The sequence below is a fragment of the Dryobates pubescens genome, chromosome 11 (genome assembly GCF_014839835.1).
Source record: "Dryobates pubescens isolate bDryPub1 chromosome 11, bDryPub1.pri, whole genome shotgun sequence".
NCBI classification, from domain to species: domain Eukaryota; kingdom Metazoa; phylum Chordata; class Aves; order Piciformes; family Picidae; genus Dryobates; species Dryobates pubescens.
In genome coordinates this window covers 33,653,326-33,674,017 of record NC_071622.1, presented here as the reverse complement: position 1 = coordinate 33,674,017, position 20,692 = coordinate 33,653,326, and the positions used below count along the sequence as shown (strand labels likewise).

At 46.5% G+C, this 20,692-nt stretch overlaps 2 protein-coding genes across 2 annotated transcripts in view; one reads left to right on the top strand and one right to left on the bottom strand.

Moving 5' to 3' along the window:
- The window catches only part of TUT4 (terminal uridylyl transferase 4), a 48,697-nt gene extending 46,242 nt beyond the window's left edge, over positions 1-2,455 (bottom strand). Inside the window, exon 1 of the mRNA XM_054164954.1 lies at positions 2,346-2,455. The gene's annotated coding sequence lies outside the window, so the exon portion shown is untranslated. The remainder of the gene's footprint in view (positions 1-2,345) is intronic.
- Positions 2,456-5,839: 3,384 nt separating this feature from the next.
- GPX7 (glutathione peroxidase 7) lies at positions 5,840-19,034 on the top strand. The gene is made up of 3 exons (XM_009908045.2): positions 5,840-6,101; positions 16,918-17,179; positions 18,690-19,034. Exons 1-3 carry the CDS (start codon positions 5,895-5,897, stop codon positions 18,851-18,853), a joined length of 633 nt encoding a protein of 210 aa, XP_009906347.1. The 5' UTR covers positions 5,840-5,894; the 3' UTR covers positions 18,854-19,034.
- Positions 19,035-20,692: the final 1,658 nt, after the last annotated feature.

The following is a 20,692-nucleotide window of genomic DNA, read 5'->3' as shown; positions in this document are numbered from 1 at the left end:
GCTGCACCAGAGTCAGCACTCTCCCAGCTGGAAGAAGCACACCACAAACCATGACTTCAGAGAAGCTGTCCAGAATACAGCCAGAGAGCTGGCACACAGCCTGAGCCACGATAGTTCAGAGCACAGAGCCGTTTCAGACTCCCAAACCAAGCTTTTCTGACACCAAACCCCAAAATATACAAGTTACTTCTAGCTGGAAATAGTATTTCATGCCTCAATAGAAATGTATGGAACCAGGGACACAGCATGGGCACATACACACATGTATGGACCCAGGGACACAGCATGGGCACACACACACATGTATGGAACCAGGGACATAATTTGAGCACACACATGTATGGAACCATGGACACACATGTAGAGAACCAAAGACACACATGTATGGAACTAAGGACACAGTTTGAGCACACACAGGTAGGCACATGGTAAAAACAGTCAAAAATAGATTCCTATGGATGGTGTCTAAATTTAGGTAACTCTAGTTCCAAGAGTTACAGATCTATTATTTATGTGCAATTAAACAATTTATCAACCGTTCTACAACAATCTTAATGTGCCAACAGCATCAGGAATGATTTCCCCTGGACTGCTTCCACTCTGCAAGTTAATCCACGCAGCACATTGCAGGCTCCCTCTCTCTGTGAGCTCTCAGCACCAGTATGACATCATTTCATTGAGACAGGAACCAAAATAAGGTTCATTTAGTAAAAATGCTTTGTAACATTTCAAAAGCCAGCATTTTGCCTGGAAAACAGGACACAGTCTGAACTGGGCAACATTTTGACCTGCCTTATGGTATCAGGATGAATATACAACCCAAAACAATTACTGTGACAAGCAGATGCACCAGACATTTAAGAGCTGCTCCTCAGGGATAAATTGCTTTCAAGTAGGACACAGGAAATCCTGCTCCCTTTTTCTCCCCATGGCAGCAATTCCAGAAGAGCCAGGTAAATACCCAGCACCGTGTGCAGGTCTCCACAGCATATGGCAGCTTCTTTTCCTCTGCCAGATGAGTGTGAAAGAAAAGTCAAGCTGTCTTTTGTGCAAGAACAGCACACAGAGGGAACTTTCTGATCCTCTGGGTGTGTTAATTTTGGTAATTTACCTCAGCGTTAATTTTATGAAGGTATTTTCACTGAAAGAAAAAAAAAAAGGTTAAAAAAAGCTCACTGCAAAGCTGATGCTTGTAAAGGAGACCTCTCACTCTTCATACAGCACCTTCTGCCAGATACTCTAATGAAGTCATACTGCCATGGCTCATTTACTTTTCTTGTCACGGAAATAAGCATTAGAGTCTAAGTTCAGCCTACCCAAAAAGCACAAACGGAACAAACCCAGAACCAACACATCCCCCCTATTTTCAAGCAAATGCACCGTCTCTCAAATCCAGGGCACGGTGCTCAGGAAGCCAAATGACATGGAGGTGGCATGAATATAAAGAAATGATTAGTTCCATACTTAAAGGCAGCTCTCTTTAAAATATACTAATCTCTACCTTAGCCTAAACCTGATTGCATTGTTTGTCTGTGCATTATGAGCTTGTCCTCCTTTGACATACCCAGAAACAACCTCAAATGCAAGAGGGCCTCAGGTAATGTGACACATCCAGCCAACTGGCAAATTGCAACATAGTGCAAGGGCAGGGAAGGGAAGTCGTTCGGCTCTATTTGTGTACAAGATAAGCCAACAAAAGAGCACAAACCCATAGGCAAAAGGATGCCTCTGTGTCATTTCAGGCAGATCAGAACCCACAGAAAGCAGAACCTCTCGTTTCGGCAAAGAACAGTGGAGCGGGCTAAGGAGGGCCCGGGACAGCGGGGCATTTCCCCGGGGGGCCTCGCCATCTGCAATGGTCTCTCCCTCACAGTATGTAATTCCAGCGGGAGCGAGAACAACAAGCTGCACGCACGCAGCTCACGCCTGGCAGACACCGGCGGCCGCGCAGCCGGGCACTGCCCTCGGGCCGCCCGCTCGCCCAGACGCGGCCGTTGGGCCGGACCCTGCTCGCCACTGACCTTGGGGCCGCCCCCCACCCCTCCGCCACCCCTCGGGCTGTGGCCGGTGCCCCGGGTCGGGTGTGCCGGGCAGCCTCGGTGCCGACACCCCGGCCGGTGGAGGGTTCGGCAGGCCGCGACGGCCCGTCGAGGCGGGGCGCGGACCGGGGCGGAGCCGGGGCGCCGCGGGCGGTGGCGGGGGGCGCCGGCGCGGACAGGGCCCCCCAAGGCCGCCTCCCCCCGCCCCGCACGGGGAGAGCGCAGAGCGCGCCCAGCCACCCCCACAACCCTCAGGGGAGGCCCCGCGCGGCTGGGCGGGGCCCCCCGGCCCCTGGGGCCCGGTACCTGGCTGCGGCGCTAGGGGTGCCAGCGCTGCGCCCCCGCCATGCCCGGCTCCAGCTGCTGGAGGCCCCGACGCCAGCGGCTCAGTCTGGCCCGGCCGCCATGTCAGCCGTGCCGCGCGATGCATTGTGGGGCGAGGGAGGGCGGGAGAGCCGCGAGGGCGGGCGGCGCTGCCGGGCGGGCGCGGGGCGGCAGCGGGCCCGCGGACGAGCCCGGATCCCCCCGGGTCTGCTGGGGGGGTTCTTTCTGTGCCCGAGATCCCCCTCTTCTTGCCATCTCCCCCCCTCTCCTTGCCATCTCCCCCGCTGGTCAGGGCCTCCTTTCTCCCGTGCCACAGTTGGCAACAGGGATGTGGGAATGAACGGCGCCGGTTTTTTTCCTTTATCCCCTTCAACAGCTACCTTAATTTTTGCCATTTCCCCCTCACTTTACATTCCATGTCTTTCTCCACGCTCGCGAGGCCCCAGGTACTGTGGATCAGGGCTAGAGCCCGCCTGCATCGGTTTCCCCCCGCCGCAGCATGGGCCTTGCTCCCCCCCCTGCTGAGGGCTTCCCACAGCCCCTCCCCGGCTCCCGGCGCTGCCGATCGGCGGAGAAAGGCGGACGAGCTCCACACAAAGCAGCCTCTGGGGAACAGGGGCGCCGGGGGCAAATGGCTCCTGGCTCCCTGACCTTGGCTGTGGAGCTGGCCGCGGCGGCAACTGGGGACAGCACCTCGGCCGCTGTGTCTACCGCTCCCCAGAGCCGGCCCACCTGGCTCTGGCCAGTGCTGGAGGGCGACCCAAAGAATCTGGCAAGTGCAAACCCTTCCTGTCATCCAGTACAGCACTACCCCTAGGTGGCAATGAGATGGCATGTTGTTGGTATTTCCTAGCCCAGGCTAAGGAGGCCTTTCTAGAAAAACAAGACGTGTAAAAGAGGGGTTTGAACCGCTAAAGGGGTTCAAAGGAAAGTGTTTAAACCCACGTGAATAGTGGCGCTGGAAACAGTAACTCTGCGAGTCTCTATGTAAGTAAACAAAGGCTGTAAAATCTGTAATACTGGCTTCTAGAAATTACAGGATCACAGGATGTTAGGGGTTGGAAGGGACCTCCAGAGATCTCCGAGTCCAATTCCCCTGCCAGAGCAGGACCATAGAATCCAGCACAGGTCACAGAGGAATGCATCCAGATGGGTCTTGAAAGTCTCCAGAGAAGGAGACTCCACAACCCCTCTGGGCAGCCTGTTCCAGTGCTCTGTGACCCTCAAAGAAGTTCCTCCTCATGTTGAGGTGGGCAAGATGCACTTCTGAACAGTGCATCTGTGCATTGTGAAACCAGGGTGATCCCTGGACCTAATCTGCTGCTTTGTGGTTCACCTTTCACAAGCTCAGGACTGGGTAGCCCAGAGCACTGCAGATGGGATGCAGCGGAGAGCTCTCACCCTTAGGGACATGGGCTGCTTCTGTTCACAGATCAGCTCAGCAGGGACAGCTACGGCAACGCTGCGTGGGGGACAGGTCAGGTTAGCTGGGTGAATGGCTTCAGCCCAGTACTATTTGACAAAGAATTTTATTGGGTTTAGTAGGCCAATTATTTTTGTTAATATTGGATACCATCCTCCTAGATCAACATTCAGACATGCCAGGGAGGAGACACACCTGTTTGCAAACCTGACTGGCATTTTTCCTGTAAGCTGGAAGTTATTAGAATGTATCAGAGCTCAAATAGATGCATAGACTTTAATATGAAATGTTAGTGCAGTTTGGCTCTGAAAACCTGAACCAGTTTAAAGCCAAGAGTCTTTGACATAGTCTCTCTGTATATATTCAAGAACAATTCTTTCTTCTTTGCCAATGTTCAAGAACATTTTATTTCAGGGAGCAATATAGAAACACGGCAGTAAAAGAGGAAGCTGAATTCTACTGCCAGCTGGCCATTATTTCAGGAATCCCCAGTTCAGTGCCAGTGATCTAAAATGTTCAGATTCTGAGCTGTTTGTAGGAGAAAATGTAATTCTGCTAGCCATTGCATTTCACCTAGAAATCAGAGACAATCATCCTAGAGCTGTGGGAAGCAGATTTTATAGAGTCCCATTCAGAGCAAAACATTGCTTGTCCAATGTTGCAGGATATTGCCTCATTTACAGTCCCATACTCCAACTCCTGTAACATGTGTATTGTAGGTTTAATTTTTCTGGCCCAAACAAAAAATAAAGAATTATTTTAACAATAGGATTTTTTAAAATGTATTTTCAAGATTTACTAGGTTAGTACCCTTTATTTAAATGTATATGCTATATTAAAGCTGTAATTTCTATCTCCAGCTGTGTCTGAAGAAATTCTAAAGCTTCTTAGTTTATTAATTTGAATTTTAGTTTATTCACATTCAGCATTTTAAATACTGCATCTTTTTGTACATATTCATTGCATTTCATTGTAGATTGTAGTTTTGCCTGTAAATACAGCTTCCATTTGCTTCCAACTGGGCTGGTCTGGCAAAGTTAATGCTGGGAGGAGTAAATTTCAACCCACCACAGTTTGAATGACCTAAGCAAATGTCAAAGACATACCAAAATTCAGTTTAAAAAACCCAAAACTAAACTAAAAATCCCAAGGTGAGATTCCAAAATGCCACTTACTCTTCAAAAGATAGATTTCCTATATGCCTTGGATCTACAACTTTAATTGTTTTCTGCAAATCACTACAGTTTGCTTTCCTTTGCCCAGAATTATCAGAATCATGGAGGAAGACCGGTTTCTTGGTCCAAGAAGAAATTGATGACCATCAAATGCATTCTCCTGTTGTTCTTTTATGTATACAGATGATTTTCTTCCAGCAGGCTTAGTAACACATTGTACAAATGGCTCTTTTTTTTCCCTTGCAGACAGCCCAAGAGTGGCATTGGTACACTAAAGCAGTGCTTTGGCTATCTGAAAGCCTTAGTAGCAAATTCAGTTCCTGATGCTCAATGCCTCTTTCTTGCCTTAAAAACTCTTTGTTAATGGGGTTGCTCCCAGATCACACTGTGAAGAGCAGTGGTGTGGCCAGGTGCATGAAGAGGCAAACGCCCTAATCGCCTGGCTAACAGTGCTCCATTTCTCGTGGTACTGCTCACGGCAGCTTTGTAACTCAGGTTTTGCTGTGTGCCGTGACTCTCGTTCAGAACATTTGCATCAGTAACCACTAGCAACCAAGCCACTGGTGCCTATCCTTTGGCATTACACAACAGTTAGCAGATGCTATAGTTAGCACACTAAAAAAAGGCACTTGCAAATGCATCAAAAATCACAGTGACCCCATCCCTTCCTTTCCTAGGTCGCAGTTCCAGCAATCTCCAAATCGGCATAGGTTGCTACCATTCTTGAGCCAGCTAACGCTACCACCGTTGAATACTCTGGTTCGGAGGCTCCGAAGTCTCCACGGACACGGCCTCCCCCGAGCTCTGCTCGCCACAGAGCTGCCGAGGGCCCGCAGGCGCCAGACTGTTGCAAAAGCGTCGTTTGCAGCAGCGCTTTCTTTGCGGCAGCGCTTCCCTGCCGTGCCGAGCGCCCCTGCGGCAGGGCCGTGCAGCATGCTGGATCCGGAGGGCAGTGTGGAGCACAAGCCTTCCTCCGCTCTCCCCAGAGTTCTCCTTATCCCTCTAGCCATGCTCCTTGCCATCGCAGCGCTGCTGCTCTTAGCGTTTTCCGCTACGCAGCAAAAGGAGCCCGATTTTTACACGTTCAAAGTTGTAAACATCAGGGGCAAGCTTGTCTCCCTGGAGAAATACAGGGGCTCGGTAAGTCTGCACGGAGCCCGGCGGCTCTCGCCCGGGCTCACTAACCAGCCACTTCTGCATGTCTGCCAAAACCAAGCGGGGGTGCAGATCGCACACTCGCAAGGTAGACCTGGGGGTACTCCTCTTCATTAACTGCTCCGGAGGGTTGCCTGCATGCTTCCTTTGATAGCGCTTCGGAGGACTTCGTAGGCTCAATAAAACGTTTTCAGTCTAACCCCTGTCTCTGTGTCCGCCTCTGTGCAGGCTTCAGCCTGCAGACGTGGCAGGCAGGCGATCGATGCCTGGCTGCTTCCATTTAGCGCCAAAAACTGCCCCGGGCTGTGCCGAGGAAATGTGAAGCTCAGGAAGTTTTCTAGCTTTATATAACTTGCTTTTGAAGCTTATTTCTGCTTTTTAACTGCATGAGGTTTGGTAAATTGCTTAAATCTCAATCTTCTTTGACGTTCTACCTTAAGAAAAAAGGATTTAGTCACTAGCCAATAGAATTAACAGATTTCACCATAATTAGCAAAGAAAAAGCGAGACGTAATTTTTAACGCCCTAGTAGTAGTGAGGTTGTAGCAACATCATGCTAGTTGCTTTTGAGTGTGACAGTAGTAGGAAGAAGGGCAGGTAGATACACACTTGCACACAGGATGTCTTTTAAATGTTATTTACATACTACAGAGATGAGTTCCAGGCAGAACTCTCCTTCCTGTTTTAAGAACAGTTTCCTTGAATGATACCTGATTTTAGTTTACATTTTTTTAGTGGTTTGACCCTCTAGGAAGGATGATCAGCACATAGAGAATCATAGAATTGTTAGGGTTGGAAGGGACCTCAAGGATCACCCAGTTCCAATCCCCCTGCCTTGGGCAGGGACACCTCACACTACAGCAGGTTGCTCACAGCCACATCCAGCCTGGCTGCAAAAGCCTCCAGGGATCAGGCTTCTACCACCTCCCTGGGCAATGTGTTCCAGTGTCTCACCACCTTCATGGGGAAGAACTTCTTCCTAACATCCAATCTGAATCTACCCATTTCTATTTTTTTTCACATTCCCCCTAGTCCTGTCACTCCCTGACACCCTAAAAAGTCCCTCACCAGTTTTCTTGGAAGAGTGAAAAGCTAACTTAGTAGACAGGGGGAATAATACTGTAAGATCTCATAGCCACATTCACAAATGAGAGAAACTGACATCCACATACAGCCCACCACAGCCACCCTTGGCACCCAAGGGACACATCTTCCATGATGCAGCCAGGCAGTCCATTAGATGCTCAGAAAGGCAGGCATCACCTTCCAGCTTTCACCCTTAGTCTCCAGCTCTGTGTTTCCACGTTTGTTTTCCCCCTTGTCAGGTGCCTGGCTGAGGTGTCTGAGCTTACTGGTCTGAGCAGCAAGTCATGAAAACAGTGGCAGGAAGGCAGAGGCCCATAGGAGGAGATGTATATTTGCTCAGTAGAAAGGGAGATTGGTAGAGCTGGACAAAATGAGAAGTCTGAATCTTACTTGGTCAGAGTCCTCCTCCTCCTCCATTCACAATCCAGTCAGAGCAGAACTGGTGCACTGCACACTCAACTACCTATACTGGAAAACCCATGGGTCCTATTTCATGTGAAGCAATATTTGCTTTTCTTAGGAGCTCTTTCCCAAGGCTCTGTCAATAAATCCAGCTACTGGGGCATGCTTTGTTTGCAGGTCATCTGCAAATCTGTCTGAATAAGCAAACGTCACTTGCAGCTTCTCTACCTCAGGGCACTCAGAGGAATTCCTTACGGACATCCTACAGAGAACCCTGGGTGTTCATCCTCTCCAGAGCAAGCTGCAGAGCCTGATCTGGAATCTCAGGAACACACCAGGTTAGGGCTCTGTGTCTCTGCCTCCAGTGGTGCTCTGACACCAGGTCCATCGTTGAGGTGTGCCTGGTTTTGTAAGGGAAACTCTAGAGCCATACCCTGGGGAAGGTGACACCATTGGTGACTGGCACTACTCGATCTCTGCCAGGCCATACAAAAAAGTGATGAGTAGCTTCTGTATGGAGCAAAAGGATTGCATTCAGAGAGCCTGGGGATGCTCAGCTAGCTGCTGTTTGGTAATGCATGGGCACAATTTGAAATACAGTTACGGCAATAAAGCATAAAATTCCTGTTGTTGCATTGTCAGACCTCAGTATCAAGGTGGACAAAGGTTAATTAAAACTTCCATTTGTTTCTTAAAATAAATCTGCTTACATCTTCAGTTAGGCCAGCAATGTTAAGATGTAGATTTATCATGACATTTTAAAGCTATTAAAAGAAAGCAACTCACATGTAAGCACTATGTGTGTTCCTGGTGCTTTGAAGAAAGTGAGGTCCTAGTTAGCCCCTGGAACAACAGCCTGCTAATTGCTAAACCAGCTGTTCACAACCTTCAACATTCTGGCACATGTAGAGAAGATCTCTTCTTCAATTCAGTCACTCAGCTAACTTAATTGGTAGTCAAGAAATGAATTGGGAATTGAAAAGATCCACAAGCTTCCAGAGGTGATGGAGCACCTCTCCTATGAGGACAGACTGAGAGAGTTGGGGCTGTTCAGTTTGGAGAAGAGACGGCTCAGAGAAGACTTTATTGTGGCCTTCCAGTATCTGAAGGGGGCTACAAGAGAGCTGGGGAGGGACTTTTTAGGGTGTCAGGGAGTGATAGGACTGGGGGGAATGGAGCAAAACTAGGAATGGGTAGATTCAGATTGGATGTTAGGAAGAAATTCTTTGCCATGAGAGTGGTGAGACACTGGAAGAGGTTGCCCAGGGAGGTGGTTGAGGCCTCATCCTGGAGTCTAAGGCCAGGCTGGATGTGGCTGTGAGCAACCTGATCTAATGTGAAGTGTCCCTGCCCAAGGCAGAAGGGTTGGAACTGGGTGATCCTTGAGGGCCCTTCCAACCCTAACAATTCTATGATTATATATATATATATACACACACATATATTAAAAAAACCTTTGCTAGCTGTAAAAACAAAGGAGCCATGCAGGTCATGACTTGCAGAATCTTCCATCAATAACTCATCATTAATATATTACTGTGTACTCAGATCACTGAAGCAATTCTTCTCAGTAAGAAAAAAAGACTGCTATGAATTCCACTCCCATTGAAGTGTATATTGATATAAGTCACAAGTACCTCTGGACAGAGTACATAAGAAATGTGCTAACAATACTGAAATAACCAACATGGAAACAAAAAAAAGCAACAGCTGGGCAACAGCCTGATTTTTTTTTTTCTTCTGAAATAAATGTGCACAGACATCTCCTTCACTTTAATTAAAATATCTAAAGTAAGTGAGGGGGTGCTGCCTTTTTAGGGGAGCACAAGGGATTAGATTGCCAGCTGCTAAAAATTTGACATACATGCTACAAAATCAAGTATGGTATTATTTGTACCTGAAAGCAGAGAAAGGCAGGACTATTCCAACTGAGAAGAAGTGTACCACAAGAGAAGCAGATCTGAAAGCTGCCTGCTTGACTGTGTTGCAGAAGAAGGCCATCCTCCTATGATCTGGCCAGGCTACCATAATGCACTGTCAGAGGATCCAGAGAGGTGATTCTGCCACTTTAACTCTGCTCTGGTGAGACCTCACCTGGAGTACTGTGTGCAGCTCTGGACCCCTCAATATAGGAAGGACATGGACCTGATGGAGCAGGTCCAGAGGAGGGCCACAAAAATGATCAGGGGCTTGGAGCACTTCTGCTATGAGGACAGGCTGAGGGAGCTGGGGGTGTTCAGCCTCGGGAGACCTAATAGCAGCCTGCCAGTACCTAAAGCCCCAGGCTACAAGAAGGAGGGAGGGAGACTCTTTGCAAAGGCCTGCAGTGACAGGACAAGGGCCAATGTCTTCAAACTAGAGAAGGGCAGATTTAGATTTGCTATCAAGAATAAATTCTTTACTATGGGGGTGGTGGAACACTGATGGAACACTTGCCCAGAGAGGTGGTTGAGGCCTCACCCCTGGAGATACTCAAGGTGAGGCTCAACGAGGCCCTGGGCAGCCTGATCTAGTTGGGGATGTCCCTGCAGTCAGCAGGGTTAGACTGGATGACCTTTGGAGGTCCCTTCCAGCCTGGACCACTCTGTGAGTCTATGTTGTTTCCCCATCTACATTAAAAATGAAGGGCAGGATCCAAACAAGAGGAGTTTTCTGAATAATCTATCTACCTATGTAATTCAAGAAAGCTTATATGTTATTTATGCTCTCCATCAGATATGCTGTCAGAGGCGGCATTCTCACCAAACCCAGTATCTATTTGGGAGCTGGAACTCCCAAGCATAATCTGTTCCCTGCTGTGTTTACACCTACCTAGATACAACAGTGCCTGCCTGCCTGCCTTCTGCAGAGCTGAGGACAGTGTCCTGAGGAGTGTTTGAGCAGTTAATGCAGTGCTTTGCAAGTCCAGAACCAAAGCTACTCTTATAATGGAACAGCATTAGGCCCTGTAACAATGTCAAGCATTATTTTACCTGGCCCTTTGCATCCCAGCTCTGCAGTCTGAGAATGTGGTGTTACTGACTGTGGATAAATACAGAACATTGCAGCTTCATTCCTGCACTAGTATTGCTTTTCATCTCCGTGAAGGTGGCATCTTGGTGAGCCAGTGTAATCTGACACTCGTGGCTGGTTCTGCCAACAGTCAGATGGAGCCAGTTTAGAGTCTCCATGTCTAAAAACCTCCAGAACCTACTGACTGCTAAAAGATCCAGCAAGGTTACTTGAAACTGCTAGCAGATTCACAAATCTCTCCAGGGCTCTTTGACCCAAGGAGCCTCACTGGTGTAAACACTAAGTAAACCAAGAACTGTGTTTGCAGTGGGTTAAATGATTTCCCTACCAGAATGCATGAGTTTCCTAAGCCAAGGGAAGGAAGCATTAAGAGGTCAGACAATGGCTAGTAAGGATTGGGCTTAAAACATTATTTTAGCTAGGACCAGGATGAATTGTTTGCACTGCACACTAGGTGGTGTGCTTGGCTTGTGCTCTCAGAGCATGAAGTCAGTCAGGCGGCACACTGAACTTGGTTTAAATCACTCGTGGCTGTGAAAAGTCAAAGCACAAACTATAAGGAGTGGCTGTTTTATTATTAAAAGTAAAATACTGCCACCAAAAAAAAAAATAATGAAAAAGAAAAATCACTGCATTTAAGCACTTCTGGTACCAGACATGTGAAAGAGAACTTGGTAAAGAATTTTGACCAATCATTTTAAACATTACTCATGAAATACTAAAATAACCTGAAACTTTTGTTTTTATGAGGAGAGCTGAGGGCTCTTTAACTTGGACAGGAGGAGCCTGAGGGGTGACCTCATTCATGTTTATGAAGATCTGCAGGGTGAGTGCCAAGAGGATGGAGCCAGGCTGTGCTGGGTGATGCCCAATGACAGCACAAGGGGCAATGGTGGAAGCTGAGACAGAGGAAGTTCCATGGAAACAGGAGGAAAAAATGTTTTCCCTGTGAGGGAGACAGAACACTGGAACAGGCTGCCCAGGGGTTTGTGGAGTCTCCCTCTCTGGAGATATTCAAAACCCACTTGGATGTTTTCCTGTGTGATCTGCTCTAGGTGATCCTGCTCTGGCAGGGGGGTTGGACAGGATGACCTTTCGAGGTCCCTTCCAACCCCCAACATTCTCTGATTCTGTTGTTATGATGTGTTAGTTATACTGGTAGGAGGTTGGCAGTATTAACTGATGGAGTTCAGTAACAGGGAAGAAGAGGAGTAGGATGTATCTGCCATTCTAAGTAAAAAATGCTGCCTGTAATTTCTTCCTACTTTGTGTGAGGTTTGGACGTTTGCCCTGTTTTGAGTGTGAGTTGTCACAGTTTTCACCACTGTGCTGATTAACCACTGGAACAACTGGCTTTAAACAGCTCGTAAATTAAAGCTTTGGGGTTTGGGTTTTGGTGGGGTTTTGTTTGTTTGCTTGTTGGTTGTTGTGTGGGTTGGTTTGTTTGGGGTTTTTTTAGTGAATTCTTTCAAGTGCTTCTAACTTCAAACTCAAGTAAAAGTTAAACAAGCTTTGTTGTTTTCATTAGCAAGACATCCTTCATATCTGATGCCTCTAGAACCTTATTTCCCCAGATCTCCAACAATCAATTCTTACACTGCCATTGGATCCAAGCTAGAGGAGGGGAGATTTAGATTAGACATCAGGAAGAAGTTCTTCCCCATGAGGGTGGTAAGACACTGGAACAGGTTGCCCAGGGAGGTGGTGGAAGCCTCATCCCTGGAGGTTTTTAAGGCCAGGCTGGATGTAGCTCTGAGCAATTTGATCTAGTGGAAAATGTCCCTGCCCATGGCAGGGGGTTTGGAACTAGATGATCCTTGAGGTACTTTCCAATCCTGACAATTCTGTGATTGTATTTGGGATAGGTATGAATACAGAAAGGCTTTGAATACTTCTGCATCATAAGAATGTTAAGTCTTAAACTATACTTTAAAAAGCCTCTAGAAGATCATCTAAAAGAGCTTGATGTGAGTTCAGCTCTCAGAGTTACAATTTCTCTTCAATCACACCAAACTGCACTTGTCACTATGCTTGGTAAATGCAGATGATTTAAAAAGAGCAGAACACCCAACAGTTATTTTTATGTCCAGCATATCATTTCCATTTGAAATGCTGACAGTCTGCAGGAGGAATGCATCATTAAATGATCACCTCTTCTCTGAAATGACCCCCCAACAGTACACCACATCTTGGGGTGTGGTAGGAGACTGAATGGAAAGCTTCAGGTAGTACTCCTGTTGAGCACCTCCCCTATGAAGAGACTGAGAGTCCTGGGGTTGCTTAGTCTGAAGAAGAGAATACTGAGAGGGGATCTGATCAACGTCTATAAATATCTGAGGGGTGGGTTTCAAGTGGAGGGGGCCAGGCTCTTTTCAGTGGTGCACAGTAATAAGACAAGGAACAATGGATACAAACTTGAACACAGGAGGTTCCACCTCAACATGAGGAGAAACTTCTTCACAGTGAGGGTGATGGAGCACTGAAGCAGGCTGCCCAGAGAGGAGACTTTCAAAACCCACCTGGATGCATTCCTGTGTGGACTGCCGTGGGTGATCCTGCTTTGGAAGCAAGGCTGGACTTGGTGATCTCTGGAGGTCCCTTGCAAGCTCTAACATTCTGTGATTGTGTGATCTCCTCAGTGAGGGCTGAGTGAATGTGATGCTCTGGGAGTGAGCTAGAGGGCTTCAGAGCATATTTCATACACGAGTTTACAGGGATCACTTGAAGTGCATGCTGTTGACACACTACACCATAAGGAAGATTACATCCACTTCTTGATAAGATCACCTGTCTTCCAGGGGAAACAGTGCTGCTCCAAAACCACTGTAAACATAACCAGGTACCTACAGAAGGAACAAAATACACCAAGTGTTAATATTTAATGTAAGAAATTATAAACAACATCCCTTAGCTTTTTCTTTACAAAAAGGATTAGGGGAATGGAAGATCTCCCTTATGAGAAGAGCCTGAGGGAGCTGGGGCTCTTTAGCTTGGAGGAGACTGAGAGGTAACATCATTCATGCTTATAAAGATGGGCAGGGTGAGTGCCAAGAGGAGGGAGCCAGGCTCTGCTGGGTGATACCCAATGACAGCACAAGGGGCAATGGTGGAAGCTGAGGCAGAGGAAGTTCCATGGAAACATGAAGAAAAATGTTTTCCTTGTGAGGGTTACAGAACAGGCTGACCAGGGGAACTGGGGAGTCTCTCTCTCTGGAGATATTCAAAACCCACCTGGATGTGTTCCTGTGTGATCTCCTCTAGGTGATCCTGCTCTGGCAGGGGGGTTGGACTGGATGGTCTTTGGAGGTCCCCTCCAACCCCTAACATTCAGTGATTCTGTGATTCCTACCCCTTCTAGGGATTTCATTTTATTATGCTACACCTTACACAGATTGTGGGCTTTTATACACCAGATTGCTTTCTGGCCTTAAAACCACTGTACACATTCAGTAATTTTTCATCTGTTGTAATTTCTCTGATACACTCTATTCCTATTTCCTATAGAGGTTTATATTTGGTATAAAAATGTACACATAAGGATATGGAACAATAGTAGCATTAGAATCTGATGTTTGAGTTGAGCAAGATGCAAGATCAGGTCACAGATGGAAGACTATGAGACCTGGAGTCTGAATTTTTTACTTCCTGTTCTTGCCCTGCAGCTACTTGCCCTGTGATTTGATCAGATCAGTTATTGCTTGCAGAGTTCAGGCTTTCTTGTTGGCACTGAGCCCTCTGACACTGCTATCTCACACCCACAATAATGAACCCAGGATCCAGCTTCTGTGAAATTTCCAAACCCTTGGAGAAGGATCCAATGTGAATTGCTCCTGCTGCTGGACAGGCACTGGGGAATGTATTGGCTACTCTGATCCAATTAAAAACTTTTTTTTTTCCTTTTTTTTTTCCAATTTGAGAATGAAGGACCAGGAATGATGTGCAATCCATAGCAACCTTCTGGATTCAGTGTAGAATTTCAGTTTCCAGACCATAACGCTCCTTTTGCACTGCACTTGATTTTTCAGCTAGGTTGGTAGAAACATTTCAGTACTGAAACGTTTATGTTGCCTTATGAATCTGAAGAATTGGTCTAGAGAAAGGAATAGAATGTAGTTACATGTAAAAGAAATATGGGTATAAAGGGCACAGTGCTATTTTCATTAATAAGATCATATTGTAGCTAAAGGGTCTATGACATCCAGCTTCAATCCACTCTCAAGGATACCAAACTGGAAGGCTTGGCTGAGATGCCTCAAGGCTGTGCAGCCATTCAGTGAGACCTGGACAGACTGAGAGCTGGGCAGAGAGGAACCTAATGAGGTTCAACAAGAATAGGTGCAGAGTCCTGTACCTGGGAAGGAAGAATAAACTGCACCAGTACAGGTTAGGAGGTGATCTGCTGGAGAGCAGCCCTGCGGAGAAGGAAATGGGAGTCCTGGTGGATGGCAGTGTGCCCTTGTGGCCAAGATGGCCGTTGGGATCCTGGGGTGCATTAAGAGGAGTGTGTCCAGCAGATCCAGGGAGGTTCTCCTCCCCATCTTCTCTGCCCTGGTGAGATCTCACCTGGAATATTACATCCAGTTCAGGGCTCCCCAGTTCAAGAGGGACAGGGATCTACTTGAGAGAGTCCAACGGAGGGCTACAAGGATGACGAAGGGATTGGAGCACTGCCTGATGAGGAGAGGCTGAGAGCCCTGGGGCTGTTCAGTGTGGAGAAGAGAAGACTGAGAGGGGATTTGATAAATGTTTATAAATATCTGAGGGCTGGGTGTCAAGAGGAAGTGGACAGGCTCTGCTCATTTGCACCCAGTGATAAGACAAGGGGCAATGGATATAAACTACAACACAGGCGGTTTCACTTCAACATGAGGAGGAACTTCTTCATTGTGAGGTTCCCAGAGCACTGGAACTGGCTCCTCAGAGAGGCTGTGGAGTCTCCTTCTCTGGAGGCTTTCACGACCCATCTGAATGTGTTCTTGTGCAACCTATGCTAGATTCTATGGTCCTCCTCTGGCAGGGGGGTTGGGCTTGATGACCTCTGGAGGTCCCTTCCAACCACTAACATTCTGTGATCCTCTGAAACATGGGAGTTGGACTCAGTTTATGTAAAATGACTGGCAAGCCCCAAAATGAGTAAGAACAATAAAAACTGTAATTCTAAAAACAAATTATAGAAGTTCTTTAAGGATAAAGTAGCTAAAAAACCCACAACAACAAACCCCAAACCCACCAAAACCCACAACAGAAAGTTCTTCATGGCCTTGAGAAGGTGTGCAGTATGTGACAGCTCAGGGCTAGGTCAGTGAATTTCTCCAACAAATTCTTGGTAGAATCTGTGCCACCATATATTCTGCCTCTGTTTTACTGTAGTGTTCATCTGTGTTTTACTGTAGTGTTCACCTGTGTTTGGAATCTGCCTCTCTGCTGGATCTGCCCAGGCAGATAGGTGCCCAGTGGCAATGTCCGAATAACACAATGAGCACGACATCAAAGATGAACAGCTGCAGGAAGAACTCTTCCAAGGACAGTGGAACCAGTGTTCACTTGCAGGAATCTCTAATTCAGGCAGCAAACCTCTGTGCAAAGGCTGCTGTAATTTTGTCCCCACTATGTAGACTTACTGGGAAATTTTACAGTTCATGCTGCACAGAGCAGCCCCAAACCCTCTAACAGTTTCTGTTGTGTTTTCAAGACCAAGACATCTAGACCAGCAATGATAAGTGGATCATCCAGTTCTGTGTGAACACTAAGTTCTGGGCAAGGAAGGATGCTGAAGAGCAGATGCTTCACTACAGAGAAACAAACTACCAGCAATACTTCAAGTTGCAAGTTTCTCTCATGCAACTTGGGTTGCCCAGGGAAGTGGTGGAGTCACCATCCCTGGAGGTGTTCAAGAGGGGATTGGACGTGGCACTTGGTGCCATGGTTTAGTCATGGGGTCTGAGGTGACAGGTTGGACGTGATGATCTTTGAGGTCTCTTCCAACCTTGGTGATTCTGTGACACCTTAGCTGGACGGTAATTTCTTAAACATGCTTAGAAACCATCCAAAAGGCAGAGCAGAGGAACACAGGTTCTCTGTAAAATGAGAATTAATATTGCTTAGTGGTTTATGTATTATCTTCATAGCTGCCAAATGGGAATACATACAAGAAATATTAAATCTTCTTATGTTGAATATAACTTGATGCAGTTTCAAGCATAAGTGTTCTCTAGACATCCTCATTTGTTTGAAAATAATCTGCAGCCAGCCTGCCTGGAGAACTGACGTGCAGCACATACCTTTATCCCTTGTTCTTCAGGTGTCGCTGGTTGTCAACGTTGCCAGCGAGTGTGGGTACACAGAGAGCCACTACAAGGCCTTACAGCAGTTACAGAGAGACCTGGGCCCCTACCACTTCAATGTGCTGGCATTCCCATGCAATCAGTTTGGGCAGCAAGAACCAGACACCAACAGAGAAATCGAGAGCTTTGCACGCAAGACCTACGGTGCCTCCTTCCCTATGTTCAGCAAGGTTGCAGTCAGCGGAGCCGCTGCCATTCCGGCCTTCAAGTACTTAATTGGTGAGTAATGTGCAAACCTGCAGGTTTCTTCCCTCACTGCAAAAGTCTTCTTTCCTCACTGCAGAATCCCTCTGACACAGGGGGGGGGGAAATAAAAAATACCTGTGTAGAACTGTCAGGTTCAAAGAGGCCAGAAGCCATATAGTCCATCCTCCTGCACCAGGCAGGATTTCTCTCTGGGTCGCCCCTCACAGCTTCATCTAACCCTCTAGAAAGACCTCCAGGGATGAAGATGCTACAACAGCAAATGCCCTGTAAAAGCTGATGTAGTAAACATCTACATGGAACATGGGTCTTGAAACATTCTCCTATATGTATGCAGTACCTACTCCTAATCTTCCTTTACTGTGGTCTTGTAAGTGATTCTCCTGTGACACTGCTGCTGCAGGATGGACTTAAAAGGTTCATATCTGAGGGCTGGGTGTTAGGAAGGAAGGGACAGGCTCTGCTCACTTGTACCTGTGACAGGACAAAGAGCAATGTATGTAAACTACAGCACAGGAAGTTCCACCTCAACATGAAGAACTTCTTTACTGTAAGGGTCCCAGAGCACTGGAACAGACTGCCCAGAGAGGTTGTCGAGTCTCCTTCCCCGGAGACTTTCAAGCCCTGTCTGGATGTGTTCCTGTGTGCCATATTCATTGCATTTCATTGTAGATTATAGTTTTGCTTGTAAATCTAGCTTCAGTTGCTTCCAACTGGGCTGGCCTGGCAATTTTAATGTTGGGGGAATTTTCAACCCACCACAAGCATAATGACAAGACAGGCAATAGTGTAGGCCTGGCTGTGTCTTGAGGATACTTTGGAGTACCTTCTGATTCCTGATGCCGTTTTGCCTAGCATCTCATCAACGGAGGAAGATGCTAATGTGCCTGTAGCATCTGTACTTGGGCAATTAGTGGGGTGAGGCTCCTGGTCTAATTGCAAGTCATGGCCATTCTGTTGGTCATGTAGCACAGTAGTAAAGGATAATGAATGTAACTCATGTAAAATGAGTAGCTGAGGGTTAGGAGGAAACCTCCTGGAACGATTTCCTTTGCTATTTCATTGTCAAGCATTTCTTGAAACATTCCTCTGAAGCAGGTGGTACTGGGTGCTTCTGGAGGAGAGCTTCTGGACACACATGCAGACCATGAGTCCTAGTACAGCCACATTGTTCTACCAGATTCCATTCTCCTAATAATTTTCAGCTGTTTCAAATTTATCTGTGTGGCACCTCCACAAACACACATGCACACACACTTTGAACTGATTATGGTGCTTTCTCCTGTCTGTCTGTCTCAGTCTGAACTGTTCCCATTAGTCTGCAGGGGGCAACTGTCTAGTTAAAGCTCCCTGTTTACCAGAAAATTAATTCTATTTTTCAGTCTGAACTCCCTCTTAATTTTACTTTCATTCTTCCTCTGAGAATGTAGTCATCAAATTGATGTGAACAAATGTCAGGAATTGGCTAATGTGGTTTTCTTTACTAAGATTCCCCCCTTTTTTCCCTCTTTCCCCCCCCCTGTAGATTCTACAGGAGAAGAACCAACCTGGAACTTCTGGAAATATCTGGTGGACCCCAATGGGAAAGTAGTAAAGGCCTGGGACTCTACTGTCTCTGTTGAAGAAATAAGACCTCATGTTACAGAACTTGTAAGGAAAATCATCCTGAAGAAAAAGGATGAATTATGATTTTCAAAAATCCCAGCATGCCAACTACATCTGTGTTGAGAATCAGAGCAGGGGTTTGTCTTTTCACATTCCAAAGGAGCATATGTGGGGAAGGGAAATGATGACCTGTGGAATCTATATTCATCAACCAAAGTACATAGAAAGCAGCAAGCTATCATGGTCAGAGGAATTTAATTTCTTTTCTCCCAGCGAATAAAATGTTACCTTTGTAGGAAAAAAGAGCTTCTTAGCAATTGTTTCTTTCAGTTCAAATCATTCTTTGTTGCTAACACTGTGTGAAGTCAGCTCAGTAGCTGTAGGAAGAAGGCTCAGAAAAAGGGGGATCTCACTGGTTGAATTAAGACAGGTGCTGGGAAGAGGGCCCAACCGGATACCTTCAAGCCAAGCAGACTCCATAGATGTCTTTCTGGATACCAAGGCCAAATATATTTAACTTCATCTGCCTCCAAAATCAGTTGAACAGGGCATGGGGGAAAAAACATCTATAGTACTTCAAACACTAGGAGAAGAATTTCTGCATTGTCTCACCTACTTTAAAAGCCACTGAAGATCTCAGGACCAGAGCCTGTATGAAAAGGCTGTTTCTGAATGGCTGTTAGCCTCACCTCATCTATTACTCCCTTCCTAACGCCATTGACTTCTGCTGCATGTACAGACAAACATCAGGGAATCAACATTTTTCAGTGGAAATATTTTTTTCTAGTGTTTAGTTGTTACATTATTTAATAGCACACTTATGTTACAAATATGCCATGGCACCTTTTCCAAAGGTAGCACTCAGGCATCTCCTCAGATTCCAGACTGCACAACTTCTTAGTTCACATTAAAAGAATGCCACTAACAGTTACAGGCTCACTGCTCTTTGACAGAAACCCTTTAAGAATCTTGTTAGCAAGAACTCTTGTTATCTCAACACCACCACAGTGCACAGGTCCCCTGCTCTTAACCCTGGGATGCTTTAAGAGGAGCCTGGCCTTGTCCAGTTGCAGTATTGTTGACGAGTGGAAGCTTTTTTCCCCCTTCCTAATGCCTTTAAAAGCAGCACAAACAATATTTGCCCATATTGTTGTCAGTGCCTGAGTGTACAAATAAACCTTAAATGACTGTGGTAAGAGCTTTTTCCAACTCATCACTGCCATTATAGCTCTTCAGTACCAAACAGGCTCTAGTTGAAATCAAAGGCAAGTATCATGATGTGCACTGGCTTGCAGAACAAGAGGGGAAAGAATAGCACTGAAGAACTATTGGAAATAAAAGCATTGACCCCCAGAGTACTCTCTAGTTCCCATATCTGAAGAGCTGCTGTCTCCTGAAGTCTTGGACTTATTCTGTGGTCTATGGAAGTAAGACCTAGAGGTATTCTAGGCTTTGTAGAAAGAACCTGAAGGATAGTAACAGAAGTACAAGAAAGGAAAAAAAAAGAAGGTAGAAAGGAAATAAAAAGACAGATTGCAGCCAAGGAATCTTGGGACAAACGGGACCTGGAAGCATTCAGGACACACTGACACTAATGAATATGTTCCAAGCTATAGCAGCTACTTGGAGTGTAACGCGAGAATGAAGGGAATTGGTGCTTGTGGCAGTGAATATGCCTGCATTTTCTTCTTCTGCTGATGAGAAAAGTGAACTCCAGGTTCCATTCAGTCCTTTAGTCTGCTCTTATATGAATCACTCTAAGACAATGGTTACTAAGGATATCACAAAGAAAGGGGAAATCAGGCCCAGCTGATCCTGTCCTGCTAACAGAGAATTCAGCTACTAGAAAAGGAGTCCTTTTATTACTCTGTTGGCTGCTCCTCATTTCTTTCTCTATTGATACTAATGCCATGGCCCAGTGTG

Coding starts and splice junctions, on each gene's coding strand:
- GPX7 (XM_009908045.2), top strand. CDS start 5,895: ATGCTGGATCCGGAGGGCAGTGTGGAGCACAAGCCTTCCTCCGCTCTC. Junction 6,102..16,917: donor TGGAGAAATACAGGGGCTCG/GTAAGTCTGCAC, acceptor CTTGTTCTTCAG/GTGTCGCTGGTTGTCAACGT. Junction 17,180..18,689: donor GGCCTTCAAGTACTTAATTG/GTGAGTAATGTG, acceptor CCCCCCCTGTAG/ATTCTACAGGAGAAGAACCA.